Source organism: Pezoporus flaviventris, unplaced genomic scaffold, assembly GCF_033815535.1.
Source record: "Pezoporus flaviventris isolate CSIRO_AGI_PZ_B2104156 unplaced genomic scaffold, CSIRO_AGI_Pfla_v1 ptg000020l, whole genome shotgun sequence".
In the NCBI taxonomy this organism is placed as follows: Eukaryota; Metazoa; Chordata; class Aves; order Psittaciformes; family Psittacidae; genus Pezoporus; species Pezoporus flaviventris.
In genome coordinates, this window is record NW_026892568.1 from 8,521,418 (window position 1) to 8,544,197 (window position 22,780).

Consider the following 22,780-nt stretch of genomic DNA (forward strand, 5'->3'; position numbering starts at 1 on the left):
CCTGGAGGGGGGGTGAAGTCTCTGCAAGCATTCCAAACCTGCCTGGACCCGTTCCTGTGTGACCTGCTCTGGGTGGTACTGCCCTGGCAGGGGTTGTGCTGGATGATCTCCAGAGGTCCCCCCCAGCCCTGCTGATGCTGGGATTCTGTGTGACTCTGTGGTGTTTCCCCTATGATACCGTGCAGGCAAAACCCCCTCCCAGTGTCCAGGCAGGTCCAGTGCAGCTCCTTGGGCTCCTCAGGCCCTGCACTGGGCCCAGCTGCACATTGACTGGTCCCAGTGGACCTGCTCTGGCTGTGAGTGGTTTTCCTTTCCCGCAGCATCCTGCCAGGGGCAGCAGTGTCTCCAGGGACCCCTGGGCTCCCAGAGGCAGTTGAGCACGGTTTGTCAGCAGGGTTTGTCAGGCCTCATTTCCTTTGTCCCTTTATCCCCTGTGCTGCAGAGAGGCCAGGCAGTTTCTCATGTCTCACTAAGCTTGTTTGCAAAGGACAACCTCCCCCATTGATAATCTACGTGAAGAATTGAGTTTATCTGGGAGAGGGTGTAGCCTGTGTTTGGCTGCTCTGCCTGTACAAGCCCTGCGGTGACCGTGGGAGCAGGGAGTTATCTGGAATGCACTGTGCTTCTGTTGGGAATGGTGGATGTAGCCCCATGTGAACCCCAAATCCATGGGAAACCACGGGCTTTGGAGCAGATCTGGGGAGCAAAGAGCCTCCCTGTGAAGGGGGAGCCTGATGGAGGCTGGGCAGCCCCCAGAGCCCACTGAGGACAACCGAGGAGCTCGGGGTGTCTCAGCCCCTCGTGGTGACCGGTGTCCCCTGTCCCCAGGCCCTGCGGGCTCTCCCTGCCCAGCACTCCTTGGCTGGGCTGAGCCACATTGCTGTGGGTTGCTTAGTGACCAGCTCCACACTGTTCTTCCTGCCTGAATGGGGCTTTTCTCTTCCCCAGAAGTTGGAAGAAGTTTCTCTTAGGCCCTTCCCCCTCCTTCTCTTTTGTTTCTGGCTCCTCTGGAAAGCGGGATGGGGCTGAGTCCTGCAGAGCAAAGGGATCATGGTGGGCAAGGAGGCTCTGGGGCTGGCAGCCCCCAGCCTGGGTTTTTCCCTAGTGCCCAGCTCTGAGGCTTCCCAAAGTCAAGGGAAGGAAGCTTTCCCAGGAGGCCGTTTGCTCCAGGCTTTCCTCCCATGCAGCTGGCACAGGTAGATGGTACCAGGGATAACCTTGGCTGGAGGAGGGCCTTTGCTGTGCTCTGGGGTTGCCCAGCAAGCTCAAACCCACACCCTCTGTGGCTCCAGAAAAGCAGCTCTGGCCTGGCCCTGCCCGGCCCATCCTCACTTGGCTCCTGTCCCAGTGCACCGAGGCATCCTGTCCCACCGTGGGCTGACAGGGCACACATGGATACCCATCCCATGGAGCACAAGTCCACCAGAGCCACCCCGCTTTGCAGCCAGGTCCTAAGCAGTTGAGGGGCTTTGGAGGTGGCATTTCCCAGCCAGGTTCTGGGCTGGCACAAACCAGTGCAGCAGAACCTATGGAGAGCAGCAAGAGCTGGAGCAGCCTTGGACAGAGCCGGGTTTCAGGACTAGGGGAATGGCCCAGCAATGCTGCAATGCCAGACCAGCCCCAGCCTCCTCTGAGCAGCTGAACAGAGGCAGTGCCATGGTTCAGGGCCACCCCAAATGTGCCCAGGCAGGTCCATGTGGCTGGCAGGCACTATTGTCCCAGTGCCAGCAGGTGGCAGCTCCAGTTCAGGACCTGTCAGCATCCTGCTGCATCTGGCACGTCCAGGTTTGGCACAGGCCGTGTCCCAGCGCTGTCCCAGCCCTGCACTGCCCACCCTGCATCACGCCCTTGTCCCCCAGTGTCCTTCACTTTATAACACCTGCCTGCCCATAGCATTATGGCCCGGGAGCTCCTTGGGGCATGCAGGGACATGCACAGGAGGAGTTCGGTACCCACAGATGTCACTCTCTTGCAGCTGCAAAGCTGCAGCCTCGGCTTGTGCAATGTGATGTGGTGCTGAAGGCAGCACAAGTGGAGGGAGCAGCCGTGGGATCTGACATCATGAGACATGCCTCGGACACAGCGGCTCCTCCTCATGTGTGGCCGCGATACCTGGTGCCTGGAATCTGCTGTTGCATCAGCCCTGCCTTATTGGGAAGCTGTTGGTGAGTACCGTGAGGGCTGTTACAGCGTGCCCGGCTCCTCCTGGGGCTCCCCAGGAGGTAACAGCCTCTAAATACCCCCTGTTGTGGGGACCAGATCCACTGCTCACCGTGTCACCTTCCTGCCAGAGCTTGTGTTTGGTTCCACCTCTTCCCTTTGTGTGCTGGGACTGCTCACTGCTGGCAGATGCAGGGACCGTGTCCTGCTCATGGGCACAGGCACGTAGCTGCTTGGCTGGGGCCTGAGCAGGAGGAAGCAGATGGGGACTTGCTGGGCTGGGGGACCAGGATGCACCCTGAGGACATGTGGGAGCGGGGTTGGGCTGACCAGGCCTGGGGACACCATGTGCTAGGGCTTGGGGTGTCTGCTAGTGCTGGCAGGCACCACCAAACCCTGCCTGGCGCCACACAGGGCTCCGAGGCAGCCTTGTGCCGTGGTGGCACATCCAGATTGTCCCTCCTTGCTCCTTCCCAGGCAATCGCTCTGGAGCAGCCCTGCCTCACTGGGTGCTGTGGGGCTGTGCCTGCTCCAGGTCACAAACAACCCAGATGCCGTTTATGTTCCCCAGCTTACAGAGATGTTTGGGGCAGGGTGGGGGGTTCATTCACCCTCCTCACTCCCCTTGTCCACCTTCTCCCTTTGCTGGGGATGTGGCAGCAGGGAAATGCAGTCAGACCAGAAAAACGGTTGATGATAGGGGCATGAGGACAAGATAAAGGAGCAGCCCATGGCCTTGTTGTCAAAAAGCCCCAGGTGACCTCAGGGCATCTCACCTTGTGCCCCTGCTCAGGGGCTGTGGTACCGGGGCTCCTCTGCCAGGCTGAGCAGCAGCACCCTGGGGGCTGTGGGACTTTCTCAGCTCAGCCTGACCTGGCCCTCGGGCTGCTAAAGGACCTTGCTGTGTCCCGAGGGCATCCCAAGGCTCCCTCCATCCCTCCCTCCCTGCAGCAGGGGTGGACAAGGGGCTCGCTCAGTGTCCCCTCTCCCAGCTGTGTGCTTTGGGGACAGAGCCTGCCCTGACCCCTGGACCATGTGCTTTTGAGGCTCCTGTGTTTCAGCTCACCTCAGGCACTGTTTACCCTGCTCGGAGCAGGGCAGGATCAGCTCCTGTCTGCTGAGCCAGCAAGACGGGAGAAGGCAGCGGTTTGGATCCGCACCATGGTTACTCCAAGGTGTTTCCCAGCTCTGCACCCCTCCAGGGCATAACCCAGAGCCCCACAGCTTGCCCTGTGCCCGGTGGAGATGGGATGGCCTCCTGGCTGTGCGTTGGGCTTATCTTGCCCTAGTCCATGGTCCAGGGCTGACCAGCGGCTCTGCCATGCGCACACATCTCGTCACTGTGGTAAGAGCCAGGCTGGGCCCCAGCAGGGCCAACAGGAGTCACCACATACGAGGTCCCAGCCTGCTACCTCAGCCCGTGGCTTGTCCCCACAGCCCTCCTGCTTTGGGAGGGAGCAGGAGGGGACTGAAGGGTGAGTTTGCCCCAGGGGCTGCATCCTGCCAGATTGGATCATGGAGGGGTCTCTGTTGGAAGGGACCTTAAAGCTCCTCCAGTTCCAACACCTTCCACTAGAGCAGCTTGCTCCAAGCCCCTGTGTCCAACCTGCCCTTGAACACTGCCAGGGATGGGGCAGCCACAGCTTCTCTGGGCACCCTGTGCCAGCGCCTCAGCACCCTCACAGGGAAGAAGCTGGGGCACATCAGCTCCATTTCCCTGCACAGCTGCATCCCAGAACCCCTTTACCTGCCCAAGAAGCAGAGCCCAGCGCTCAGGGCTGCAGTTGCTGTGGAGTGATGCTGAGCACAGCCCTGAGCATCTCTGGTCCTGCAGCTGGGTGCTGCCATCCCACCGGGGTCCCCAGTCCTCCATCCGGTCACTTCCCCACTTCACCTGCTGCCTCTGGCTGCAGTAACACCTAAAACTCCAAGCACAGACCATTGGGGAGCATCCGCAGGCAGCATCGGTGTTGCAGGCACTTTACCTGACCCTGTGTCTGTGTGGAACCTGGGGAGATGAGGTTTGACCTCTGTTCTCTGTGCTCCACCAGGAAGGGGTTGTGCATCAGCCTCCCGAGGCATCTGCTGCCCAGTTTGTCCTTGATTTCCTTAAGGCGTCCCTATGGCACCATGTTCTCCAGAGGGGCTGACACAGCGACACATTCCTACACCCAGACTTGGAATTTCGGGGCTATTCTCCACAGGCAGCTCTTGGTCACGTCCTTAATGCCCCCGTGCCCTGTGCTGAGCAAACGGGGATATGGAAGCCCTGCAGGAGATCTCTTTCTCCCAGCTGGACGGTTCATACGCCAAAGACCACACGAGTTCCCCCCACCAACCCGTGGCCAACCAGCAGCTGGTGTGAACGGTGCTGATTTTCCTCTCGCTGGCCATGTGGAGGGCTTGGGGTTTGTTTCCAAGCTGTAATCACTGGAGCACAAAGCCCAGGCTAAAAATGACGCTTGCTGGTTTTCATTGTGATTTCTTTTGTGTTCTTTGCCTCATCTTTATTTGGCAACTCTCATCCTAAAGGGGTTTTCACACTTAACTTCTAAATTAAGCACCACTTAATGCTGGGGCATGGACCAAGTTGCATTGTAGCGCAAAACAAGCGGAGCAGATGAGGAACCAGGCATCTCATTTTCACCCTGTTGAAAAAAAACCCCAACAATAGAAAATCATCTCTCATGGGAACGGAGATGGGAGCGATGTGAGGAAACCAGCTCCTGCAGCCCGCAGGGCAAATGCACAGAGCTGCTGCCCCACCATAGATCATAAAATCTTCACAGAATTCCCAAGTGGTTTGGGTTGGAAGGGACCTTAAAGCTCCTCCAGCTCCAACCCTTGCCACGGGCAGGGACCCCTTCCATAGAGCAGCTTGCTCCAAGCCCCTGTGTCCAACCTGCCCTTGAACACTGCCAGGGATGGGGCAGCCACAGCTTCTCTGGGCACCCTGTGCCAGCGCCTCAGCACCCTCACAGGGAAGAGCTTCTGCCTAAGAGCTCAGCTCCATCTCCCCTCTGGGAGGTTCAAGCCATTCCCCTTGGCCTATGGCTCCAAAAGGCAAATTCCTGACTCTCCCCAGGCTTGCTCTGGACCATTGACCATCCACCTCCAACACCAACCCTTGCAGGGTCCCCCCCGTGGCTCGCCGGAGCAGTTGGTAATAATTAGCTGTGATTAATGAAGGGCCAGAATCAATTGCACATGAGGAGCTAATCCATCAGCTCAGAGCAAACAAGGGCAACCCCCAAGTCACGCTGGTGGGAACAGGCTCCAGGCTGCGGGACCTTTGAGCCCAGCCCCAGGCTCTTGTCCCTGCTCTGCTGGACCTGAGCCTTGTGATGCCCCCATGGGCTGGGATCAGGCTTGGCTGGTGGAGGCAAACCCCATCCATCTCTCCCACCAGAGCTGCCCTTTGCTTCTGGATTACCCATTAACTCCCTCCCCTGCCTGACCTTCTGCAGGGGTAGCTCCAGCTCAGCTTTAGACCTGATTTCACCCAAGTGGTGCTGGTTTGGTCTGTCCTGTCCCTCCTGCTCCTTGCCTGCTCCCCACAGCTCCCTGTGCAGCAGCAGAGCTTCATCCCTGCACGTCTGCTCTGAAACCAGCCCCATGTGGTGACCCCGGTCCCATGTCCGCTCTCCTGGTGGGACAAGGCCAGCGCTGCCAGCCTCGGGGTGCAGACCTGCTCCTGTGGTCACATCACAGCACGGCCATCAATGGAACCAGGGCATCCAGTGGGTGCCATCCACGCACAGCCAAAATTCCCAGAGGACCAAGGCTGGAGATGGTGGGAGCTGCAGTAACACAGACACAGAGCGGAATGCTGCTTGCTTTTACCTCCCTTGGAAGGAGCAGCACCATCGGGAACGTGCCTGGGCAGGCAGGAATGGGAGCGGGGTGTTGCTGGATCCAAGGGGATGAGAAGGGTTGGGAAAACGCTGCTGGCCCGGGGGTGCACGAGGGGAGCAGGGATGGGGGCTGGCCAAGGGTTCTTGGATCCGGATAACTACAGCGGGTATTTGGGATGGGGCTGGAGGTGGGTGACACCCGGGGTGATGTGCGGTGGGCGCGCAGGGAGCCGCGGGTGCAGGACAGAGGGATTGCACGGAGCAGGGCTCACCACGCTGCTGCTCCCCTGGGCTGGTGCTTCCTGAACATCCAACACTGCCCTGAAATCACTGCAGAGCCCGTGAAAGCTCCCGTTCTCCTTGCTGAGCCCCTTCCCCCGCCGGAGCAGCTTCTGGTGTGCATCTCCTTTGGTATGCATCTCCTTTAGTTCCCAGCGCTGCTCTCTTTGTTTAGGTGAGTTCAAGTAAAGCCATGTCGAAACACTCTCTCACCAAGAGGGAACTGAAGCATTTCCTTCCCCAAAACACCAAAATGCTTCATTTGGATTTCCCCAAAATCCCCCAAACGCGGGTTCCCGTTCCCCATCCCTTGAACTCAAAGCCCTGAACCGCTCTGTTTGCTGCTAAACCGCGTCGGGAGGGAGCCATCCGGCAGCACCACAACAGTTCCCCCTCCTCTTTCCTCCCCTTTGCCTGCACCCCGGAGCCCGGCTTCCCCCGGGAGCTCCTCTACCAGGGGCTAACCCGCAGCAGATGCCTCCAGCCGGAGCCGGCGGTGGCTGCGCAGGGTGGAAGCGGTGCTGGAGCCCAACAATAAGTTATGGAAAGGGGAACCCTGGGCGCTGGGGGAGCGGGCGGGGGCGGCGTGGGGAGGTGCAGACAAAGGGGCCCGGTTCGCTGCCGGGTCAGTAAATGTTTAATCCTAGCGCGCACAGAAAGCGGCTCAAAAGCGCTTTTTCTCGCCGCGAGTCTGAAGCAGGCGGCCCGGTGCCTCCTCCCTCCCTCCGGCTCGCTCCCTCCCTCCGCAGGAGGATCCCAGCCCGCTCCAAGGTGCGGGACGGAGCCGGGCTGCGAGAGGAGGAGGAGGTCGGGAAGTTTGTAGGGATCCTGCGCTGCTCCCGCGGTTGAGGTGCCTGGGATGGGGTCTCCGCACTGGAAGCGGCTCTGCCTCCTGCTCCTGGCGGGGTTAACGTCCTCCCTGCTCCTCTACGGTCACTACTACGCTACGGTGGAGTCGCCCAGCAGCCAGAGGATCCTGGCCAGGCAAGGAGGGGAAGGGGAGGCGGGATGTGTGGATGAGGAGTCGTGCACTGGGACGGGGAGGGGGCATTGGGGTGCTGTTGGGGTGCTGGGGCGGGCCCTTTAGTGCAGGTTATCCCGCTGTGCCCCCGCTTGATGGCTGCTGTGGGAAATGTGCTCGCAGCAGGTTCTGTCCCGTCCCCCCCCCCCCTCCCCAAAGGTGTCCTGGGCATCTCCGAGCCCAGGGGTGCCCAGAGCGGGACCCCGGGGCCGTGGGGGGCTGCGGGGGTCCCCGTGTGTGCTCATCCCATCGCAGTGCAAAGGAACCGCCGCTGGGTGCAGGGGTGCTCAGTTCCCAGCAGGATCGAACCCCCTTCAGCAACCTCTGCATCCCCACTGGGCTGAGTGAGGATCGGAGCCGGTTATCCGGGGGCAGGTTTGGTCCCCACGGAGCTGCACCGATCCCTGGGGCTCACCCGACCCCTCGCAAACTCCCAGGGGCTGCAGCACCTCCCAAACCCAGCGATGTGCATCTCCCTCTTTGTGCTCCCTGCCTCCGGGCATCCCCCGGCCTCCCGGGCATCCCCGGCCTCCCCAAACCCTTTTGGGTCTCCTCGGTGCCGAGGTCCCGCAGGGAGCCCTGGGGAGCGTGGCTGAGCAGGGGTGAGGGAGCCCGCACAGCACCTGCCCTGCAGCTTCGGCCGCCCTCCTCTCCTGCGAGCATCAGGTGATGTGCGAGGAGAGTGCCTTGGGTGTCCCTCGCCTCCACACTGGGTGCTCTGGGTGCAGCAGAGCACAGCCGCCTGGGTGCTGCCCGGGAGCAGAGGATGCTTTGGGGACCGGAGCCAGCCCTGTGCAGGGTCCAGAGGCTCCTCTCTCTTCCCTGTCTGGGAGCTGGGGCTCTCCTTGCCCCTTCCTGTCATCCCAGGGCAGGGATCCCCCCTCCACCGGGCTTGCGCGGCAGCAGGACCCCAGCAGCCCTGGCAGAGGTTGCTGTTTCCCCCCCTTGCTGTGCTGGCTGAGCAGAGGTGCCAGTGGCAGCAGCGCTGGTGCTTGGGGCTGGGGTGTGAGCAGCTCCCTGCAAAGAGCTTGATGAGAGCTCATGAGAGGGGAACCTGAGGCCCATGGGGGCAGCAGGATGTGCACAAGGACCATGCTGGAGGTGGGAATGGGAACCAGCCGTGCCCTGGCATAGGGTCTGTGGTCCGTCCCAGGAGCGGGGTGTGGAGGAGACCCATGGGGTGGGTGCTGGGAGCAGGTTCCTATCACTGCCTGATCCTGCCCCAGCCCCGGGTCCCCCACTGCAGAGCCAGCCCAGCTCCTGCCCCACAGCTGATGGGATTTGAGGGTCAGCTCCTCCAGCCCCAGAGAGGAGCCTGGGGCAAGGTAACGGGGAGCTGAAGTGTGCTCCAAAGCTCTCCTGGGCTTTTACTCTTGGCTTTAATTCAGTTGTTAAAGCAAGACCCAAACCAGAGCAAATCCTGTTTGTGGTTACAAACACGCTGCCCACAATCACTCTGGACCAGGACCAGAGGAAATCAGCACTGCCTGGCTGAGGGATGCGGGGCTGAACAGGAGGTGATGCTGGGACAGCCGCTGTGTCACGCACTGATGTGCACAGAGCACACGCTTCCCACCCTCACACCATCAGGGGAGGTCACGTTCTGGCCAGGAGGTTTGGGTGAGCTGTGTCTATGCAGGGCCACAGAGAAGTGAAGGGGGTCAGGAAGAAGCTGAACCCCTCACTGATGCTGGTACCAAATCACCCAATGGCCAGACACCCATGGCAGTGCTCTGCTTCAGCACAAAGCTGGTGGCGGCGCTGAGGCCCTATGGAGATGGGTGAAGTGCCCCTGTCCCTGCGGATCCGACCCCCCTGCGGCGTGCAGCCAAATCCCTGGAGCCCCGGGGTTCGGCTGGGCACAGCCCTGTCCCCTCCATCCCCAACCATCTCCGGAACAGCACCAGCGAGCTGCTGGCACCGCCTGCGGGTGATTGCGGGGCTCTGCCCAGCCTCCGGTGCCGCTGGCTCTGCGCTGCTGGAAGATGCTTTCTGGAGCCCGGCGCTTTGCGGTGGGATGAAGCAAACCCCCTCCCGAGAGCCGGTTCACGTCGCTGCTCCTGCTCCCTCAAAGAGCTCTGCGGGGCCCTGGGCCTGTTTGCTGAAGATAAGGCAGGGCTGTGTGCGCAGGGCGCTCAGCTCTGTTATCTGCCAGGCCTGCGGGGCGGCCAAGGACCGCAAACGTCAGCTGGGAAAGCCGCGGCGGTGCAGAGCACACCCAGGCTTGGCCGGACCCGGTGCTGCCCCGGCAGCCGCGGCCACTCCTGCCCCGCAGCCCCATTGTGCATCGGCATCGGGAGCGTTGTCACCGCCTGAGTCAACGCGGCGGCACGAGGCGCTCCGCCACATCCTGGCGCCTGACGTCAAAGCCGCTCACCCGCTGCGTCTGCACAGGGGGGCCCTGGCAGGGCCAGGATGGGGCCTGGCTCCAGCACCCGCAGTTGGGATGCGGGCGCAGGGCAGCACGCGGAGCAATGAGGGAGAGGCCGTGGCTGGATGTGGGACCCATCAAACAGCAGCAGGCGCCAACTTCCTTGATCCCAGTGGATGGGGGCCTCCGGCATCCCAGGCAGCAGAGCAGGACCCTCCACCGGCAGCACCGGGGTCTTGCATTGTCCTGGGAAGGAGAAGGGAATGGTGTGAAGCAAGACACAGGGATGGGCAGTGATGCGCAGCTGGGGCTCATGAGCCTGATGGGGACGGGGTGGGGAGGTGATGGGGTGGGAGGGGCTGTTTGTGTCAGCTCCTGGGCACGGAGAGTGAGGGGAGCAGCTCCCATGGGCTGTGTCCCCATGGCCAGGCAAAAGGTGAGGGGGCAAAGAAGGGTTTGGTGCAAGGAGGTTTCTTCAGTCCCTGGTCTGTCGCTTGGGTGCTGGTGCATCAATAGGCTCCTGCCGGCAAGGCCCATGGGAGCTCCGGTGCCATAGGGATCTCCAGAGCTCCCTTGCAACCCCTGATGATCCTGGCTGTGTGTGATGGAGGAGGGCAGCAGGGCTGGGGGCTCCCTGGGGTCCTGCAGCACACGGAGAGATGCAGCTCCATGCCCCTGTAGCTGCTGCAGGACTCTCGCATGGGGGAGCTTTGCTTGGCTGTGCTGTGCTGTGCTGCTGTACCTGGCAGAGCTGGGCTGAAGGAGCAGCCTCCAGCGTTATCACGAGGGCTCCTGCAGCCTTTGGGTGGCCTTGCCCAGCCTTGCTGAGCACCATCCTGCCGGGAACAGGCAGGTTTGCTCAGGCTGGGCTTGTTGAGATGCTCACAGTGGTTTGGTAACACCAGGAGGCAGCGGTTCCAGCATCAGCCTGGGTGGTTCAGCCCCACATTGATGGATCCTCTCCAGGGATTTGTCCTCCCTCCTCTGCGCCAGCTCCAGTGCTCCTGGATGAGCCTCAGGGATGAGCTGGGGGCTCTCCCTGTGCTGGGGTGAGCTCTGGTGCCAGCACCTCTACACTGCGCACAGCAGGAGGGCTCCTTGCTTGTGCTTAGAGGGCAGGATGTGGCCATGGGGCAGGGCTAAGCTGGGGACCCTGGCCCTGGGCTGGAGCATGTGTGTGCTCTGCAGGACAGCGGTTCCTGCTGGGGAGATGCCTTTTCATGGCAAGATGGTTTGATTGAAAGAGCTGCACTGGCCATGCCCAGCCTCTGCGCAGGGACACCTGCACCCTCTGCATCGCCTGTCCAGAGCTGGGTGTTCTGGGATGGTGCAAAGAGGGAGCTGGGACTAAATCATAGAATCAATCTCGGGGTGGTTTGTATGGGAAGGGACCTTAAAGCTCCTCCAGCCCCAACCTCTGCCACGGGCAGGGACACCTTCCACTAGAGCAGCTTGCTCCAAGCCCCTGTGTCCAACCTGCCCTTGAACACTGCCAGGGATGGGGCAGCCACAGCTTCTCTGGGCACCCTGTGCCAGCGCCTCAGCACCCTCACAGGGAAGAGCTTCTGCCTAAGAGCTCAGCTCAGCCTCCCTTCGGGCAGGTTAAAGCCATTCCCCTTGGCCTGTCCCTACATCCCTTGTCCCAAGCCCCTCTCCAGCTTTCCTGCAGCCCCTTCAGGCACTGGAGCTGCTCTCAGGTCTCCCCTTCAGGAGCCTTCTCTTCTCCAGGCTGCCCCAGCCCAGCTCTCTCAGCCTGGCTCCAGAGCAGAGCTGCTCCAGCCCTCGCAGCAGCTCCATGGCCTCCTCTGGACCCACTCGAGCAGCTCCAGGTCCCTCTTGTGCTGCTGCTCCTGAGCCGGGTCAGGGCTGCAGGGGGGGTTCACCGGGTCCATGCCTGGGGAGATGCTCCAGCCCCAGCCAGGCTCTGGGCTGTCCCCTGTGTCCGGCCATAGCCCGTGGCACGGAGCAGGGTTTGGGTGGCGAACGAGCCTGGATGCCCTCCTGGGCAGGGCTGTGGGTGCCGCTGGTGCTGACAGGGGCTGTGCTGGCCATGGAAACCCAACGCTGCCGCGCTCCGCTCCCCACCTGCCCCTACCTGTCCCAGTGCCGCAGGCGGAGCTCCCAGGACAAGGGGCCCTTGTCTCCACCACAATGCCCCCGTTCTGGCCTGGGCACCTGCCCCTGCCGGCACCGGGGGGCTCTGAAGGGCTCTTGTGTGCGGGGATGAATGGGAGCCTGTTCCCCTCCGGTGGGCTCCCACCTCCTGCCCGCCAGGCTCTGACCCTGCCCGGCCCCAGCCCCACATCCCCCTGGGGCTGGGGCTGCTCTGCCTGGCTCAGGGCACCCCGATATCCTATGGAGGGAACCCTCTGCCTCTGTCCCTCAGCATTCCTCAGCTGGCCCCGTGGCAAAGGGTCCCACACACCCCAAGAGCCTCCAGACTCCAGTTATCGATTGCTTCTCCAGTCCCCCACCTCCCAGCTTGTCCCAGCCCTGTTGTCTTTGGGCTTGGGAAGGGTGGGATGGTGGGGGGAGAGCCGCGGGGGTCTCAGCAGGGTCCCCCCCCAGGGGATGCAGGTTCTGGTCCATAGGGGTCCCGGCAGTGGGAGCCAGCAGAAGGCAGCCGCTGCCTGCACAGACCCTGTCCTTTGCAAGTCCTCTGCAGGAGGACACGGGGATGGGCTGGGGAGCAGGGAGGTGACGTGGTCCTGCCCCATGGATCTCACACCTGGGGGGGGTCTCGGGGTGCTCCCGGCTGATCCCCCCCCCACCTCCTTCCCGCAGCCTCCTGCAGCCGGAGCCGCTGGTCCTGGCTCCACCGGGGGCATCGCGCCGGGCCCTTGGAGGGGGCTCGAAGCCCTTCAAGCCTCCCACCGCAGCGCTGCAGGAGCCCAGGCCCAGCAGGAAGCAGGTAACCACGGAGTCACGGCACGGGCTGGGCTGGAAAGGACCACACGGTCATCCCGTTCCAACCCCTGCCACGGGTACAGTGACCCCGGTGCCCCCCCTTGCCGGGCGCTGTGGGTTGAAGATCCATGTGGGGAAGCAGAGGATGTGCAGCGCTGTCCGGCAGGGGTTTTGTGTGTGTGTGTGTGTGGTGACCTCCATCCATGCACATGGGTCTCCCCAGGCCTCCCTATGGCGGCTGCAGCATCTCCCTGAGCAATTCCTCAGTGTGGAGGCCGGAGCCAGCATCACTCGCTGCTACCAGCCCAGGCTGGAAAGCCATGAGGATGGATGGACCCAGGCTCTGGTCTTGGGCACGGGGGCTGATCTTATACAGCAGAGGCCTTCAGCAGGGTGTCCACACTGCTCTGTCATGAGGCTCATGCTCCCCGGTGGCTCTGCAAGCCCTGGTCCTCCCAGCCCCGGTGAGCTGGGTACCAAGGGGTGTTTCACAGCGGGAAGCCAAGGTGTGAGGCAGTGCCCTGCCTGGGTGACCCCGGACATCTGATGGACCACGAGCACTTCTGCCCCTGGGTTTGCCCTCCCCTCGGTGTCTGCTGAGGGGCAGAGATGTCCAAGGGACGGCAGACCCAGGCTGGAGACTGACCCAGGGTCCTGCTCCCCCCCAGCCGAGCGCGTGCCTCCACTCGGTGATGAGCAGAGCAAAGGCAGACCCCAAGTTCGGGCAGATCTTCCGCTTCGAGAGCCCGGTGCTGATGTGGGACCAGCACTTCACCCCGGACACCTGGGACAGGCTGAAGGCACGGCACGTCCCCTACGGCTGGCAGGGCTTGTCCCACACAGGTAGGGAGCCAGGCGGGATGGGGGGGCAGCAGATGGGGATGGGGTTAGGGGGCGATGGGAGGGTGTGGGGTGGTTAAAGGGGTGCAGGGAGCCCAGCAGAAGGGAGAGGAGCCCTGCAGGGACCCTGATCTGTTCCCACTCCTGCTCCCGGGCGCAGGACGTGGGTTTGCAAATGCCACTGCCTGCATCTTGTGACATTTCCCGGAATAAAAGCTCCAGTGTGTGCTCCGTTATTAACTGGGGCCGGGGGAGCTCGGACAACCCGGCCCATTGTGCTGGAGGGAGATTGTTTCCCTTCCCACCCCAAACCCACTCCTTGCTCTCCCCGGCAGCCGCTGGCTTCAATCCCTGCGCTGGGAAGTGCTGGGGACAGCGGGAGGGAGTGAACCGGGGGCAGTTGCAAGGAGACATTGTCAGGAAGGGACGTGGCCGGGGCAGGCAGCAGCGTCCGCAGGGCTGGAGATGTCCGGATGCATCCCTGTGCTGCTGGTTGGAGCAGGCTTTGAGTGTGGGGCTGGGGCACAAAGCCTGGGAGAGGAGGGACTGGCTGGTGTCCCCCCATCCCATCCCATCCCATCCCATCCCATCCCATCCCATCCCACCTGCAGACCACTCACCTTGTGCTGCCCCCGGATGTGCCCTTGCACCAGCTCACCCCTGCCTGTGTCTCACACCGAAGCGTGCGGGTGCTCACGGGGCTGATCCGCACCTTTTCCCACTGACCGGCCCCATCCTGCTGTGTTCCAGTGGTGGGCAGCACCCTCCGGCTCCTCAACACCTCGGCCAACAGGCGCCTCTTCGACAGGGACGGCGTCCCCGGGGGCTGCGTGCGCTGCGCCGTGGTGGGCAACGGCGGCATCCTCAATGGCTCGCGGCAGGGCACGGCCATCGATGCGCACGACCTGGTCTTCAGGTGAGGATGGGGCCGGGCAGGATGGGGCCGTGGTGCTGGGGAAGGGCCAGCCCTGGGCATGCATCCTGTGCTCTTCCCCCAGGCTCAACGGGGCCGTCATCAAAGGCTTCGAGGAGGATGTTGGCACCAAGATCTCCTTCTATGGCTTCACGGTGAACACCATGAAGAACTCCCTCATCGCCTACGAGGAGTACGGCTTCACCCAGATACCCCAGGGCAAGGTGAGGCCAGAGGGCTTGCTGGGGAGGAGGTGACCCCTAATTGTACCTCAGGGCTCCCCATCTCCAGAGCCCTCAGTCCTTGTCCTGCTGGTTGGGCAGTGCCCCAAGGGCCCCCCAGGTGCCACAGCTGTGTCCCCGCTGCAGGACCTGAAGTACATCTTCATCCCCTCGGATGCCCGTGACTACATCATGCTGAAATCGGCCATCCAGGGCAGCCCGGTCCCAGAGGGCTCGGACAAAGGGGATGAGTGAGTAGCCCCCAAGTTCCCCCCAGCACCTCCGGTGATGCAGTGGAGGGAGCAGGACTTGCCTGTCCTCACCTCATCTGCCCCTGGTGGGATACAACCCAAGTAGCCGCAGGGCTCCCGTGACACGAGCTCTGCCGCTCTCCTCGCCCTGCGCAGGCCACGCAAGTATTTTGGACCGGAGGCATCTGCTGAGAAGTTCAAGCTGCTGCATCCAGATTTCTTGCAGTACCTGACAACCAGGTGAGGGTGCAGGTGAGGGTGGTGGGCTCAGACCGGCTCTATCCTGCCACTGCTCTCCCCAGTGCAGACCAGTGGTGCCCAGCATCAAAGCACAATCCCAGCTCCCCCCAGGCACTGGGATCACCTCCACCCTGTGTTCTGCAAACAAGGCAGTGGCATCCCTCCCCTGCCATTCCGATCCACTGCAGCACAGCTCACATTCCCTCCTACACCTCGCTGTGCCTTGCCTCCCATTTCATACAATCCCAGACTGGTTTGGGTTAAAGGGACCTTAAAGCTCCTCCAGCTCCAACCCCTGCCACGGGCAGGGACACCTTCCACTAGAGCAGCTTGCTCCAAGCCCCTGTGTCCAACCTGCCCTTGAACAATGCCAGGGATGGGGCAGGCACAGCTTCTCTGGGCACCCTGTGCCAGCGCCTCAGCACCCTCACAGGGAAGAGCTTCTGCCTAAGAGCTCAGCTCAGTCTCCCCTCTGGCAGGTTAAAGCCATTCCCCTTGGCCTGTCCCTACATCCCTTGTCCCAAGCCCCTCTCCAGCTTTCCTGCAGCCCCTTCAGGCACTGGAGCTGCTCTCAGGTCTCCCCTTCAGGAGCCTTCTCTTCTCCAGGCTGCCCCAGCCCAGCTCTCTCAGCCTGGCTCCAGAGCAGAGCTGCTCCAGCCCTCGCAGCAGCTCCCAGAATGAACTAATTTTTGACTTTAACAAGAGCAGAGGTGGGGCCCACAGGGATTGTCCTTTCCTACCTTGGATGAAAGCAGGCACCTGCGTTGAGGCGATGTCAAACAGCAGAGAGGTGCCTGCAGCAAATGAGCTGAACCCTAGTAGCAGTCATCAGTGAATCCACACGAGCCCTTGCAGCTCATTCAGTGCTCCTGCCTCACTGGGCACATGCTGGAGGCTGGCAGGGGGCTGCTGGCTCTCGTGGCTTCAGCACCCCCTGATGTGCTGTGTGCTCCGGCAGGTTCCTGCGGTCGGAGCTGCTGGACACGCGCTATGGATCGCTCTACATGCCCAGCACCGGTGCCCTCATGCTCCTCACCGCGCTCCACACCTGCGACCAGGTACAGGGGCACAGGGATTCCCCCTGTAATTGGGGGGGGGCTTTGAGGAGCTGCTGCAAGCTCATGGTGGGGACCGGCCTGTCCACCCCACGTCCGTGTCCAAGGAGGCCCTGACCCTGTTCTTTCTGTCCCACCTCCCTCCCCGCAGGTCAGTGCCTATGGGTTCATCACCACCAACTACGAGCAGTTCTCAGACCACTACTACGAGGTGGAGAAGAAACCCTTGGTGTTTTATGCCAACCATGACATGATGCTGGAGGCGGCTCTCTGGAGGAGCCTGCACCGAGCAGGGATCATGACCCTGTACCAGCGGTGAGGCTGGGCAGCTGCCCACAGGGGCAAGTTCAAGGACTCCTGTGGCTCTTTTCCTCTTCCCTGAAGGCCACCTTCTCCCTCCGGAGGGCTCTGCCCAGCCAGCCCAGGGAGCAGCCCCGCTGCACCGCAGCCGGCAGTGGTACGATGGTGAGGAGCAAGCTGAAGCTGGTAGAGGATCCTCCGGGATCTCCAACAACGTTTCATGGCTCAGTGTGATTGTATGTGGCCTTTGGGGCACCAAGAAACACCGTGGCACGTGGTTGTGACCTTCCAGCCCCGTGAACATGGATGTGGGGCAGCACTGGCCCCTGTGAGGTTCAGGGTGATGGTGGAAGAAGATGCTGGAGATGTGTACCTATGGCTGGAAAACACCCTTCACCATCATGCTCCAGCTCAAATGCTCATCACCACAGTGAGACCACAACAGGTGTGATGGATCCTTGGAGTGGTGACTGGATCATCTTAGCAACTTGAACATGGTGTGTTTGGAGAGCATCTCCCTCCAGGCTGCAGGAAGCCCCATCTCCAGACAGCTCTGGATTGCGGTGCTGCTGTCCAGAAGGATCTGTTTGCCTCCATGACCAGCAGGAAAGACTTGGCTTGGCTGCCCTCTCCTGCAACAGACACACAGTGTGCCCTGTCATTTTGCCCTTCTCCAGCTCGTGGTGTTTTCAAGCAAGGCTTCAAAGCCATCAGCTGTGAGTAGGGTTACTGCAGCTCAGCTGGGACATCACAAACACAGCTGGACTTTGAGCATCCTGGAACTGAGAGTGGGCCTGCAGCCCACGTGTGCAGGGGAGTGGGTTTGGTGGGGATTCCTTCCATGGGGACCATGCGGTGCCCTCCAAGGGAGGAGGCAGCCCCAAGCCAGTTGGGTGATGGACCCTGAGTGATCGTTACTCCTCCCCAAAAGCCCAAGGGGATGATGGTTTGGAACCCATCAGCCATCCCATGTAAGGCAGTGCTAAGGAAGACCCTCTGGGGAGGCTGCTGCAGCCAGTGTTGATGGGGCACTGCAGAGGGGGTGGCGTGACCAGACTTTCCCACTCTGTAACGACATAAATGCTGACTGTTCTTTTATGCCTGTTTCTGTTGTTTCTATGAGGGGGTGAGGCCTCTGCCTCCCACAGCAAAAGGGCTGTAGCATGCAGCAGTGAGCCTTTGGCTGGGGAATAGCCCCAGTCACAGCAATGGGGCCACTCCCCCTCCAGGGTTAATCCCTGGAGCCCTAGGTGGATGGCTGTGTTGGATCTATGGGAGCAGCTTCCGATGACGGCCTTTTTCCACTTGGGATGCTCCGTGCTGTGCATCAGCTGAAGAGAACAATTCACGGCAGAGATGGCAAGAGATAGGCAGGCTGTGAGCCAGGGAACCTCAAAACCCCCTCGAGCTCACAGCAGGCTGATTTCAGCCAGTTCAAAGGAGCAGTACAGAAGGTTGGCTTCCAATTCAGATGTAATCTCAAGCCTGGAACCTATCTTGTGTTCCCAGATCTCAAATTAACCTTTGTTTGCATGGGAGCCACCTCTCAACAGTACCAAGGCAGCCTGTCAGGCCTGTTTTTTATTCACAAGCACTCAGCAAAACCTCTTGCATGACAAGAACAAACCTGATCCTCACATCACCTGACCAGGACAGCACCAAAGCCTCCCTAAACCAGCTCGGGCAAACCTCAGCAAAGCCCAGGGAGGTGACTTGGACCATGGCAGTGCCTTGACACACAGGGCAAAAAGAGGTTTTACAAATGAGCAGTCCCGGTGCAGATTCCTGCCAGGAATCCCATCCAGCTCATGGGAAGAGCTCTTTGTGCACATCAGGAACTGCAATTCCTTTTTCCTTTCCAAAAGGGGTTTCCAAGCTCTGTGTACCCTGCCCCAAATACACTCCATTTGACCAGACAAGGAACCCTATGGTTCTACTATTGATGAAGACAGGCTGAGAAAGTTGGGGCTGTTCAGCATGGAGAAGGCTGCGTGGAGACCTCAGAGCAGCTTCCAGTGTCTGAAGAGGGGCTATAGGGATGCTGGGGAGGGACTCTTCATTAGGGACTGTAGTGACAGGACAACGGGTAACGGGTTCAAAAACAGGGGAATAGATTGGATATAAGGAAGAAGTTCTTTACTGTGAGGGTGGTGAGGCACTGGAATGGGCTGCCCAGGGAAGTTGTGAATGCTCCATCCCTGGCGGTGTTCAAGGCCAGGTTGGACAGAGCCCTGGGTGACATGGTTTAGTGTGAGGTGTCCCTGCCCATGGCAAAGGGGCTGGAACTGGTTGATCTTAAGGTCCTTTCCAACCCTAACTGTTGTATGATTCTGCTACTGCCTCTCTCCTCTTCTTCCTCATCTTCAAGCTTCCAAGCAGAATACAAGAGCCATTTCTGTCATCAGACCTGGCTTAGCTGCAAGTCATTTTGTCACACTGCTTTTCCTATGTTTCCCAGCAGTTCCTGCTATCATGAAGCGCTTTTCCAACGTCTGCAGGCACTGAAGTCTTGAGGTATTGGGGAAGAGCAGGTTTTGCTGTAAGAGTAAGCTCACAACTGCTTGCATTTCTGAAAGGGTTTTAACCCCAAATCCTTTCTCCCTGCTCCAAACCCTTTCTGCTTAAGTAGATAACCTTGACAAAAATAACCAAACTTCAACTCTGATTTTCCACAACCTGTTTTATTCCAGAACAGCAAACAGCAGGGAAGCACTTCTTCCTCCTGCCAGCTGCAGATCGGGTCCTAGGTGAGAAAAGACAGTGTCAGAGCAGAGCAACTGTCAGCTGAAGAGCTCCTCATCTGCAGTAATCAACAGTTCAGCATTCAGGAGACAAAACTGCTCCCCCCATAGCCAATGGCACTAGCACCCAAATCCTCTTTGGCTTTACTGGGAACTTACCCACGATGGGGCTGCAGTGAGGAGAAGCCTGCAGTTACACACTGGTGGCCATTTCACCCTGTTTCCAACGGTCTCTCAATGGCCATTTGTGAAATCTGCTCCAGAACCATCTTCCTTCTGCTGCTTCTAGAGTTGGGAGACACCACAAAGCAATGCTGTAACTGCTTTCCTAGAAATACTTTGCTCTGAAACCATTCCTTTTTCTCAAAGCACTTTTCCCCCCCTTCCTCCTTGGAAGCCAAAAGCCCCACATGCTCTTCCCAGTGACTGGTCCCACCTGAACACAGCAGTACTGACAGAGCAATCACTGACTGTTGGTTTGTAGCACCATTCCCTCACGTCCTGCACACCAACCTTGGTTGTTAAGGAAGTCCACTGTCACCTCTGTTGGCTCAGCCTGTCAGGAAGTGTTACTGATCTTCTGCAAACAAATACAAACTTGTTAAATAAAGCATGAAATTATTTAGCAGAATGGAGCTGTCAGCTACCTGGAGACAAAGTGCTGCTACAGCCTGGGTGTTCCATGACTGTACATTAGGTGAGAGAAAGCCACATTTCTTACCTGCCCTTCAACCTGCTGCTGTGCCTCCCCGGTTGAAGCAGCTTAAAAGCTCTTCACAGATCTAATCTGTGCTGTGGCAACAGCAGTTACTTCCTGTCCTGAGCCTTGCTGTACTAGCGAGCCTGTGAGTCTGGGACAGAACTTGTGCATCACCAGGGCATGAATGGGAGAGATGCTTCTGCCCTACTGGTACCACTCCTGCCGCTGGGAATCTTTGCTAGACGTGTTGAGGGGACATAAGCCTCAGTGGACAGTTTTCTCCCTCACAGCCGAGACGTCGGACAGGGATAACGACACATCACAGGCTTGGTTTCTCTCCTGCCCTTGGCTGTATGAACTCCTTAAGTTCTATACAATTCCATACAAAGACATCCAGATGCTGCCCCAGTGTTTTTCCTGATGACTAGTATTTTTCCTGGTAAGCATTCAAAGACAGTCTGCTCAGCAATGACTCGTGCTGCCCACACACACATCAAAACCCAGCAGCACGCAATACCAAAGCATTCTCTTACCAGTCTGAAGCCCGACTTGCTCTCTTGCCAAAGCTGTCTTTGGGCAGCAGTACAGCCCCAGGCCTCTGCAGGATGATTTCCTCCTAAATACAAGTTTTATTGAGCACTGTTAGCAACAGCATTTCACACTGGGTCACAGAGCAGGAATTAAAGACAGGAAGGTTTCCATTCAGAGGCAAATTTTGTCTCTCAAACTCAGCACAGCAGAAACCTGTCCCTCAGAGACAAAGGAACACGTTTGCCAGTGCATTGTGTCACTCAGACAAGAAACTCTGGGACATGGATGCTATGTAAATCCTTCTTATTAATAAAACCCACACTAACCCTGTGACTTCAATGGTTTAGATCCTTTTTAGCCACCTCAAGCAGACATCCTCCTCACCATCATAAACACCTTAATCCAACTCCCTCCTTAAACGCAAGAATAATCCCCTCCTTTTGGATGTAAAGTGTCTCTGAGTCTACTTGATCAATACATCCAAGCAGACACAACCCTGCTGGGGAAGGATTCTTCAGGGTGTGCCCTTGCTAGGACGACCCTTTGGTGCATGAGAACTGCACGTCCCCATGCCCAGCAACCTGATACAGGTTTGAAACTGTCTCAGTGCACCTTCGGGTAGGCAAACAGAACAATTATTCTTTCACTGGGTCTACCGCTGCACAAATACAGTTATGAGATGAGCTGTGTCAGGTGTCTCCATAATGGGCTGTCATCCAATCCCTCCTAATCCTTTCTACTCCTGCTCATCTTTGACCACGCTGACAAGCAGCTGCTCTACTGGGCACCAGCACCAGTCAAATTCCCATTCATTCGGGGCTGCCTGTCAAGTTGTGCTCCATGGCAGCAGAGAGCTCCAGTCAGGTGCCAGCTGCAACAAAGCTACAGCCTTCATTGGCTTAATTACATTAATCAAGCATCGGGCTTTTATCCCTCCTACCAGTAGCCCCAAGGACATATGGGCTATCATCTGACACAGCACAGTGCTGTTTCCACAGCCCAGTGAGAGGCAAAACCCACACTACAAGACGAGACTGCTGTTTCTTACCATGGTGCAGGTTTAGTGTTGGTCCAGTGAAGGAATCAGCTTCCTAAGCAGGTGAGTGTTTTCACCCTGGCTTTGCACCCTGCCACACGCTGAAAGAGGAAGGAGCCAGTCAGCTCATACAACACACCATCCCTTTACCTCTGTGTATTTAGTGCTGAGCCTCAGAGCTAACCTTCCACAGAGGAAAGATCAATTTCAGACAGGGATAACTTGTATCATCACTAGCTCAGCTTCCAGGGCAGCTAAAACCTGGCCCACACAGGTCCACCCCAAGCCTGTTCTTGGCTCTGCGTCTGCCTCCCTCCGGACCAAGCGCAATGGGAATGATGGCCCTGCTCGCTCAAGCTCGCCGCTTGCAGGGTGCTTAAAGGCAAGCCCTGACGCTGTACCGGTGGCAAGGCGCGGGCTGAGTTATACCGGTGCTCTATTAAACACCCTCCCACGGGGTAGAACCGGGATGAGCGTGGTGGGGCAGCGCCCGGGCCAGGAGCATCCCCGCACGGAGCGGGCCGGAGCCCGGCCCTGCCGCCCTCACCCACCACAGCGGGGGGGGGGGGGGCGCCCCATTACGTCCCCACAGGCAGCTCTCAAGGCGCCGCCGCCCCGCAATCGCCATTACCGGCAGCGCGCAGGAGCGCCCCGCTCGTCCCCCCGCTGTCCCCGCGCCGCCCGGGACCGCCGTGCCCGCGGATGGCTGCCGATGGCGGCCCGCGGTACTCACCGCCCGCCGCACCGCCGCCATGCCGCCCGGAAGGGAGAGCGGGCAGGGAAGGGGCCGGCTGCGCTGCCAGAAGATCTCGCGAGAGGAGCGGGGGCTCACGGGAACGGCGGTGCCGAGCCTCAGCGCGGTCGGTGATGGCGGGCGGTGGGGAGGCCCGGTGCGGTGTGGCGCGGTGCTGCGGTACGGGGTGGTTGGATGTGTTTAGAGCAGGCACTGGGGAGGGGTTCAACCGTGTGAGGGTGCTGAGGCGCTGGCACAGGGTGCCCAGAGAAGCTGTGGCTGCCCCATCCCTGGCAGTGTTCAAGGGCAGGTTGGACACAGGGGCTTGGAGCAAGCTGCTCTAGTGGAAGGTGTTGGAACTGGAGGAGCTTTAAGGCCCATTCCAGCCCGAACCAGGCTGGGGTCCTGCACCCTCAGGCATTTGTATTTGTTCATTCTTGTGCTTTGTTCAGTAGGGAGGCACACACGGAATCACAGGATCAGTGAGCTTGGAAAAGCCCTTTAAGCTCATCCAGTCCAACCCTTACCCCAGCCCTGCCAAGGCCACCCCTAACCCGTGGCACTGAGGCCTCGTCTCCACGGTGTGTGAGCACTTGCAGGGACGGTGACTGCAGCCCTGCCCTGTTC

General features: G+C 59.8%; 1 protein-coding gene, 1 long non-coding RNA gene and 1 other non-coding gene across 4 annotated transcripts; 1 reads left to right on the forward strand and 2 right to left on the reverse strand.

The window, feature by feature from the left end:
• The first annotated feature begins 7,100 nt into the window (after positions 1-7,100).
• Positions 7,101-17,499, forward strand: ST6GALNAC2 (ST6 N-acetylgalactosaminide alpha-2,6-sialyltransferase 2). Its single transcript, XM_061455581.1, has 9 exons — positions 7,101-7,277; positions 12,470-12,596; positions 13,261-13,435; positions 14,183-14,348; positions 14,431-14,569; positions 14,714-14,817; positions 14,974-15,057; positions 16,016-16,115; positions 16,264-17,499. The coding sequence occupies exons 1-9, from the start codon at positions 7,153-7,155 to the stop codon at positions 16,429-16,431; spliced, it is 1,188 nt and encodes a 395-aa protein (XP_061311565.1). The 5' UTR covers positions 7,101-7,152; the 3' UTR covers positions 16,432-17,499.
• A 1,573-nt stretch (positions 17,500-19,072) lies between these two features.
• On the reverse strand, positions 19,073-22,179 carry LOC133270405 (uncharacterized). 2 transcript variants are annotated; one of them, XR_009743763.1, is made up of 6 exons: positions 22,154-22,179; positions 21,433-21,521; positions 20,387-20,469; positions 19,667-19,733; positions 19,313-19,438; positions 19,073-19,155 (listed from the first exon to the last, which is right to left on the reverse strand). It is a non-coding gene; the product is annotated as an uncharacterized LOC133270405 (long non-coding RNA). The 2 variants fall into 2 exon arrangements; XR_009743762.1 differs by lacking the exon at positions 22,154-22,179 and adding an exon at positions 22,052-22,069.
• On the reverse strand, positions 21,587-21,662 carry LOC133270463 (small nucleolar RNA R38). The gene has a single exon (XR_009743786.1). It is a non-coding gene; the product is annotated as a small nucleolar RNA R38 (small nucleolar RNA).
• Positions 22,180-22,780: the final 601 nt, after the last annotated feature.